The sequence below is a fragment of the Perognathus longimembris genome, chromosome 5 (genome assembly GCF_023159225.1).
Source record: "Perognathus longimembris pacificus isolate PPM17 chromosome 5, ASM2315922v1, whole genome shotgun sequence".
Lineage (NCBI taxonomy): Eukaryota > Metazoa > Chordata > Mammalia > Rodentia > Heteromyidae > Perognathus > Perognathus longimembris.
The window spans coordinates 67,152,358-67,160,886 of NC_063165.1; the positions used below are offsets into that span (position 1 = coordinate 67,152,358).

General features: G+C 46.3%; 1 protein-coding gene across 1 annotated transcript in view; it reads right to left on the reverse strand.

Annotated features, from left to right (window-relative positions):
* Usp13 (ubiquitin specific peptidase 13) overlaps positions 1–4,895 on the reverse strand; it is a 126,051-nt gene extending 121,156 nt beyond the window's left edge. Inside the window, 1 exon segment of the mRNA XM_048347066.1 lies at positions 4,637–4,895. Coding sequence (XP_048203023.1) covers positions 4,637–4,804 — 168 coding nt within the window. The 5' untranslated portion in view covers positions 4,805–4,895.
* Between the last annotated feature and the right edge of the window lie 3,634 nt (positions 4,896–8,529).

An 8,529-nucleotide genomic window follows, 5' to 3' on the forward strand; every position in this document is an offset into this window, starting at 1 on the left:
CTCCTGAGTAGCTAGGATTACAGGTGGGAGCCACCAAAACCCAGCTGGAAGAAGACATTCTGGCCAAGGGAAAAACAAGGGTAAATAACACAGTTGAGTGGGGTGCAGACATGGAGCGCAAAAAAAGAGGAGTCAGAGTTTAGACAGTTGATGAACAAGGTAGACTGCTTTGATGAGCTATGTTAAAGTCTGAATAGCACTACTATGTAGTCAGGGAAGTGACATCATCAAACATGTGTTTTAGGAAAATAACTATAAGGACAAAGTGACAGGTAGCAATGGAAAGGAAGGTGGTTGGTTAAGAAGCTTCTAGCAGGGGCCAGGCAAGAAATGATGAGGGCCTGAGCCTCAGCAGAACTAGTGACAGGTAGGACAGTGCGGGCAAAGGGTAGATACACCAGGTTTGTTACAGCACTATTCACTAGAGCCTAAAGGTGGAAGGGGCCTAAGTATAAATCACTAGATGAACACATAAACAACACGTGGTCTGTTCCTTAGGCTGAATATTATTCATCCTCAGACTGTGAAGGGATTGCTTAGTTAAGAATACAGGTACTTTCAATGTTCTTACCCCGTAACATTGATCAAGACATATTGTATTCATAAACTGCTTTGTTAAATGGCAACTCCTTGGTATACCTACTTAATGAGAGAGAGAGAGAGAGACAGACAGACAGACAGACAGACAGAGAACACAGGGACTACTGGGTGCCAATGGGTTACACCGAAGGTTGAGATCTAAGGATCTCAGCTCAAAGCCAGCTCAGGCAGGAAACTCAGTGAGAGTCTTATCACCAATTAGCCACCAAAAAAGCTCGAAGTGGCACTATGGCTTGAGTGGAAGAGTACTAGACTTGAGCAAAAGAGCACTGACACAGCACTAAGGCCCAGGACCTCATGCTCTCTCTTGGTTATTTTGTTCAAGGAAAACACTCTACCACTTGAACTACACCTGCCTCCAGCTTTTTGCTAGTTAATTGGAGATAAACAGCTCATGGACCTTTCGGCTTAGGTTAGCTTGGAACCTAAACCCTAGATCTCAACCTCCTGAGTTGCTAGGATTATAGGCAGGAGCAACCAGTACCTGGATTTTCCATCTTTTTTTAAGTAAATATGTATTGGAAGATCACTAATTACCCAGGTACACATTACATATTTGTTCATTTATTGTGCAAAACCAAAAAAAGAATCAAGTTCTAATGTTACCCAGAGAGATTACAGAGTCAGATAACAGAACTAGAATTCAAACCTTGCTAGTATCTTTATTACTATCACATTTGTCCCCCAGGGTTGAAGTCAACTACATCTTACATGACAATCCCATGTGAGTCCTTTCCCAATGGACCCACATGCTGTAAGCTAATCATTGGTAGAACGTGTTACCATGTAATTCATACACTCGTGAAGTTCCTATTACTTATTCCAGCCACTGGGAATAAGTGTCCACTCTCCAGAAAGATTGTATTTTAAGGCAGAAACAGGTAAATAAACATATTGATGTTTGACAAACATGCTTTAGGTGGCGGCAACAGGGAAATGACAAAGGAAGAATTCTTGGAATTGAATCTTGGAATAAAGCTCCATTGGGAAGGGCACAACAAACCTCTGGAGATGAACCAAGTCACAGAGTGATAAACTACACAGCCAAGTGGGAAGGCCAGCCAGGGTGAAACCAAATAGATAAAGAGAAAAAAAAATCTTCCTCAAATTGAGCTCCTCCTACGTGAAAATGATGGGGGACGCTACAATGAGTTACACAATGTTCCACTCGGTCGGTGCTCACACCCAACCAAGATGCAGAACAGCCAGTCTTCATACTGTGCCTGCCACATAATAGGTACATAACAAAAAACAGCTGACTTCCATTTCCTTCCATGTCCACTTTCAAGTATACTACCTAGCTGGCCGCTATTCCTGTAATCTTAGAGGAGGCTGAGGTCTGAGGACAGAGGTCTAGCATGGGCTGACTAACCAGCAAAAAGGCTCAAGTGGTAGAGCAACCACCTTGAGTAAAAAAGCCAAGCATGAGTGCAAGGCCCTGAGTTCAAAGGCCAATACCAGCACCCACAACAAAAGGCCTTATTTCGAAATGGCTTTCCATAACTGACAACAAAATGAAGGCGAGGTTCTGAGGGCACAGCTCAGTGATGGATCAGGGCATCTGAAATGCCCTGAGTTTGACTGCTCGCACGAAAAAAATAATAAAATAAAAATCTAACTTTTTTTTTCAGGAATCAGGGCCCCTTTATCTATTTTCCTGATTCTGACCTTATCTCTTACTTGCCAAGTCAATATTTTTATTTCAAAAACATTACAAACAAATAAGAAAAAAGTGTGTTTGCATATGTAACGTCACTTGCCTAACATGATGGTCTCCTTTACTTTCTACCCATCTTTATCTACGAACCTTTTCAAAAGTGTCCAAAACAAGACCTTATTTTTTTGTATGTGCTTCATTGTTTTTTACCTTTCTCTACCACAGCCCCACCATGCTTGTGAATTTGTTTTGGATGTCCATGACATCAACAAACTTTGCTCTGTTTGGTTCTTATAGCCGTTGTATGTATGAGCTGCTGGAACCAGAATTTTTGATACTCCAGAAATGTGTATTGAATTCACAACAATGTGTTAAAGAAAGCACCACAAAGGGAAAATCTTACATGACCAGGCACTGTGCTTTAAATTATCTGTTGATAAAACCCTTCCTTGTCATCCTCCACTGAAATACACTGGTTCAATGGCCTTGTGAATAATCCCAGTCTCCACCAAGGAACTAAGGACACAGAAATGAAATCATTACTTTACAGTGGACATCATCCTTCTGGAACAGTGTCTGGCACATAGAAAGCTCTTCTTTATAATGGGGTAAATCATGCAATAATAAGTTTGTAGGCAAAAATTCAAGAGCAACCCACATGAAATATGAAGTAAGTTGTTTTACCCATATTACACATTATGCTATCCTAAAAGACTTAAATCACGCGCTTCTTCCCAGAATTGAGTCTGTGAACTGTTTATGTTTGTTAAGACCCATGTTTCTGCCATATCTGGAAGCAATCTGCCATACCCTCTAAAAGCAGCGTTCTCAAATGTTTTGCCAATCTCAGGATATAAAGGCACTGATGCTCTCAGAATATAATGGCACTTTAAATATGTGAAAAACAATACACTAAGTATCATCTTTTTCTTTCTTTCCTTTTTCTTGCTTTCTTTTTATACCAGTGCTGGGGCTTGAGCTAGGGGCCTAGCCATTGCCCCTAGTGCTCTGCTACTTGAGCCACAACTCCACTTCCAACTTTTTGATAGTGAATTGAAAGTCAGAATCTCATGAACTTTCCTGTCCAGGATGGCTTCCAACTGCGATGTTCACATCTCAGCTTCCTGAGTAACTAAGATTACTAATCTATTACACTAAACAATAAATACAATCATTTCACTACACTATTTAGGGATTTTTATTTAAAAACAGGCAATTAACAAATTGTTTATTTTTACCTCTAAGTGATATTGTAATAGTATAGATATATGGGGTTCCCAAAAGTATACCAAACAAAAATATTTTAAATACAGCTAACTCATCCCCCAAAGTAATAAAGAAAAAATTGGCATTTTGCCACTGGTTTGGGTTATTTTTGTTGTTGTTTTGTTGTGGGTCTTCACCCACATCAAAACTATCTTTTGTGAATAAAACATGCTAGACTATTGTTGTGAGCTCCGCCTCTCCTCGGGTCCATGCGCCTCCCAGTGCACTGAGATATGCAGGCTGACACATGAGACCAAAGTGGGAGGATAAAAATAACCTGGTCCTCAAAATGACATGATAAACGCCAGACAGCTGAGTCACTTTGAAGCCCATTTTTACTCTTGAAAGGGACATTGACCCTCTGTACTCCTCACCCGTTTAAATGCAATCAGGTGAGAAGCACCGCCAACTGACAACTCGGGCTGGAACACAGCGATGTGTCCTAAAATTTGCCCCTCGGGTCTCTGAGGTCACGACTCAGGCAGGACCGAACTTAAAATCATTTCTACTGGTGCCCGTCAGCCCGACGTGACTCACTTGGAAGAGCAAGGGAGAAGGGCTCAGGCAACCCAGCATAATCTAGCGGTCCCCTAATTCTGCTGCCCAAGTGGAGGTTTCTTCTGAAATTCTATGGGCAAGAAAGAGCCGGGAGAAATGGGAAGTGGTGGGAGAGACGCTCCGTGTGGACAGCACCATTGCCCAGCGGTGGGGATTCCTGGGCAAAGCCAACGCCTCCCGAAAGAGGAACGCGGTGTGCGTCCTAGGGGTGGGGAGCCCTGCCTGCCATCTAGCCGCCAGCACGGGCGCACCCCGGGAGGGCGCAGGCCGTGTGAACTGTGCAGCTTAGGGCAGGGAACTAACTCTGATTGCATCTGTCGTTCCGACGGCGGAGGGGCTCCGGGCGGCCGCTGGGGATCCGGGCCCTGAGAGCCTGGCTGGGCGCTCGCACGGAGCCCGCGGAACTGCAGCGACCCCGAGTGCTCTCCCGCGCGGGGCGGAGGTCCCGGGCGGCGCGGCGCATCTTCGGCCCCAGCCTCCCGCGCCGCGGGGTCGGTGGCTCGCGCTCGCCCGGGGCCGCCGGCAACGCCTCCCTCCCCGAAGCGCCTCACTTACGGGAGAGTCGTAGGAGAAGGCGCACTCGTTCTTGTAGACCCTGTCCCCGGACCTGGGCACGCGGATCGTGGGCATGTGGGGCACCAGCAGCTCGCCGATGTCTCCTGCGGCCATCTTCCGGCTGCCGCTGCCGCCCGGCATGCCGAACAGGGCGCCCCGGCGCTGCATGGCCGCGTATGCACGAGCGGAGCCCGGCGAGGGCCGGGGCCGGGGCCGGGGCCGGGGCCGGGGCTGGGGCTGGAGCGCGGGGTCCGCCGGTGGTCGCGGCGCCCGCGGGCGGGTGGCTGTGCGGGCGAGCGGAGCGCAGCCGGGGCGGGCGCGGAGAGCGGGGCTCGGAGAGCGGGCCGTGGGGCGGGCGCGGACACCCGGGCCGGGAGCGCGGGGGACGCTGCTATTTTTAATCCAATGGCGAGTCGCCGGCCCAGCTGCAGCGTCAGGCGGGGCGCCGGGGAGCGCCAGCCGCAGCGCGCCGGGGAGGGGGCGCTGGAGGGGGCCCGGCGCCCGGCCCCGCCCGGCGCGGGGGAGCCCCGAGCGCGCGGGGAGTCCCGGCACCCCGCGGGCGCCAGCCGCCGACGCGGGGGGCCACCGCGTCGTTCGGGATCGCGAGCCGCTGGCTGCCCGGGGGCAGTTCCGAGCAGGCCAGCACAAAGAAGGGAGCTGCGAGTTTAGGGGGTGGGGGAAGCTTCTAGAGTGACGACTTCTCCAGGCTAGGGAGGGGTGGACACGACGTGCAGCCCTAGCGTGGGGCCCCATCCGTATTTGCGCCAGGCGCTTCGGTGTGACCTCAGCTGTATTTCTCACTTTTTAACACCGGAAACTTACTAATGATGAGACGCGGATGGAATGGGGCACCGTGAAGACGGCTCTGTGGGTGTGCGTGAGTGCACACAGCCCTTTCTGTCTCCATCGAGATATATTTGCAACCATGCAGGGCTTCGCTCTAGTATAGCCAGAGCAAGACTGATGTTCGTTTTTTCAGGCCAAGGGAGGCTTTGTATTTTTCTCTACCGATTTAAGGTGCTCAGGTGGAACATTCAGTGGCCTGATTGGAGGCTTCTCCGTAGCAACATACATATTTCTGTTTTGCTCATGCAGTTCATCAAAAATAACAATAAAGGGGGCTGGGGTGGGGAGTTAATAATTTACGAACAGACTATGCTTCCGGACACACTATCATTTTCTACAAAACAAGGAGGGAGGGTGGGAGGGAAGAGAGGAAAGAAAGAAACCCCTTATAACTCTTTTAATTCCATGGAGTTGGCTCCATACACCCAGGGTACTCTTGGGCCAGGGAAGTCAGGAATTCTTGAACTTAATAAAACAGAGAAATAGCAAAAGTAGTGAACCAAAAGGATGATTTCTGTATACCTCTACCATGTCTGCTGCTGATGCTATATAATTTTTCAGTTACATTCCTAGGTCCTCTCTGGTTCACCATCTCTGTGGTCTAGAACACACCACACATCCTGGTAATTTATAATTCCCATGTTACCTAATGGAAATGGAAAGGGTCTGTGGCACAATTGGGGGGAAAAATCAAACATTATCACTGTCCTCAACAGCTTTTGTTTGGGATTTATTCTTGCCAGTTTATCATCTTCAAATAGCATCAGTGTCTGTTTAGATTCATGGATATGTACTTTTCAATTACAAAGAAAATCTTAGTATACAATGTTCAAAACTTAAATTTTAATCTTAAATGGGATGCATATTAAATCACTGGGGCACAGGTTTTTGTCTTTCAGACTGATAAATACTGAGCTAGCTTGGGCTTGAAGAATCAGTCCTCATATACATTGTTGGTGGGAGTAAAAACAATACACCTCTGGAAGGAAATTTAACAATAATGATCGTAGCTTTGTATGCATGTACTATATTCCTAGTGATTTTAAGAGGGTAGACATTTGTGTGTAGACCATGTGTAGATATTTGTGCCATAGATATTTGTTGGCCTAATGCTTATAATGTCAAGAGGCTGGGAAGTGGTTAAAATATAGTACTAAAAGGGTAAATTAGGGGGCTGGGAATGTGGCCTAGTGGTAGAGAGCTTGCCTAGCATGTGTGACGCCCTAGGTTCGATTCCTCAGCACCACATACACAGAAGAAGAAAAAAAGCCAGAAGTGGCACTGTGGCTCAAGAGGTAGAGTGCTAGCCTTGAGCAAAAGGAAGCCAGGGACAATGCTCAGGCCCTGAGTTCAAGCCCCAGGACTGGCAAAAAAAAGTGGGAGGGGGGCAAATGAGTTAGGACCATGACCCCTGGACAGTATCAGACAGTATCTTGGCCTTGTAAGCAATCCCAATGCAAAAGCTGTACCTCCTCAGCCCTTCTAGTTTCAACAACCTTCCCATGACCCTTGGGGGCTCTGCAGAAAGGACCTGATTAGTAATTGACAGTAAATTAGAATGTTGTAAGACCCCCAACCAATAAAGTATCCCCTTCCAAAACACCTAATTATAATAAGAAACCCAGTTAGATATAAAAACTCCGGGACTCAGCCACCTAAGACAAAGACAGAGAATGTAGGATGGACAAGAGAGCAGACATCTGAGCAGAGCAGCAGCAGCAGCCTTCCATTGAGATACTTCTCTTCTGAATAAAGTTCTTCCCTCTCAACTTCTGTTATCCAATTCCTCAGACAAGAAGCCAGGCAGAGAAGGCTGCAGTGGCTGCCGTAGAGTTACACACTAAGTGGGCATTGCCTACCACTGAGTTTCAACACTGCAGACATTATCTGCTATTGAGGCTCAACAGGGCTACAACTCTAGTGGTCTGCCTTCCATGGACCTTGAAGAACTAAGACATCATAAGGGCTGTGTGGACTCTGCTCCCTGCCTCTAGCAATAGCAAAACAAAATGATATATTAGTACTGCTGAAAACAATGTAGTCTGTTTGTATGGTCTGACATGGAACACTCTCCAAACAATATGACCTGATGAAAAATCAAAGTACACACGTGTGTACAAAGCAAAGAATGCACAAGGATTAGAATAGGGATTAGGCGTTCTGCTTCATCTTGTAAGCCACAGAGCTTCCTTCTAGTTGTCTATGACTGTGATGATTTTTAATTCCATTTCTTGAAATATGAGTGCATGTGTATAGATACATGTTTGTTTGGCCCTCACATGGCTCTAGAAGAATACACAAGAAGATAATCATTGTTGGGGGTCTGTGGAGACAGAAAGCCTGAGGTAGAAGAAGACTCACATCTGTTCTTTTACCTTTCTATGCTATTCATTTGATTTGTTTTGTTTTGCTGTTGTTCTTGATGATGCTACTAGGATTGGACCCAGGGCCTGGCTGCTAAGCAAGCACTCTACCATTGAGCCACATTCTCAGCCCTTCTTAAATTTTTAGTTTGAGATAGTGTCTAAGTGTTCATTCTGTCCACACACTTGCCTGTTTTCCTAGCCTTCTGGAAGAGCTGAGTTGATAGGCATCCACCACCAAACCTGGCTTCAAATACGTGTTATATGCAAGAATTGCACAAATGATATTCACGTCTGAAATACTGCAATGAACCCCATGGTGCAATTAATACTCACTAAAAACAAAAGGAAAGTAAAACAGGCTCTGCTTGGGTGAGGTATAGCATCCAGAGAGATAACGAGGTGGGTAAATTTGGATGAAAATGATCCAAGAAGTTTGTTTGTATGTATGAAAACAGAAAAATGAAACCTATTGAATTTGTGTAGAGTGGGAAAAAGGTATGTAAAAGTGATGGAAGAAGGGAACTTGATGGGGATACATTGTATTCATATATGGAAACATTATAATGAGCCACCCCCCTTTGTGCAACTTATAGATGCTAATAAAAATACTTTGAAAAACATCCTCAGCCACCCATGATAGCTCATACCTATAATGCTAACTACTCAGGAACTTGAGGCTAG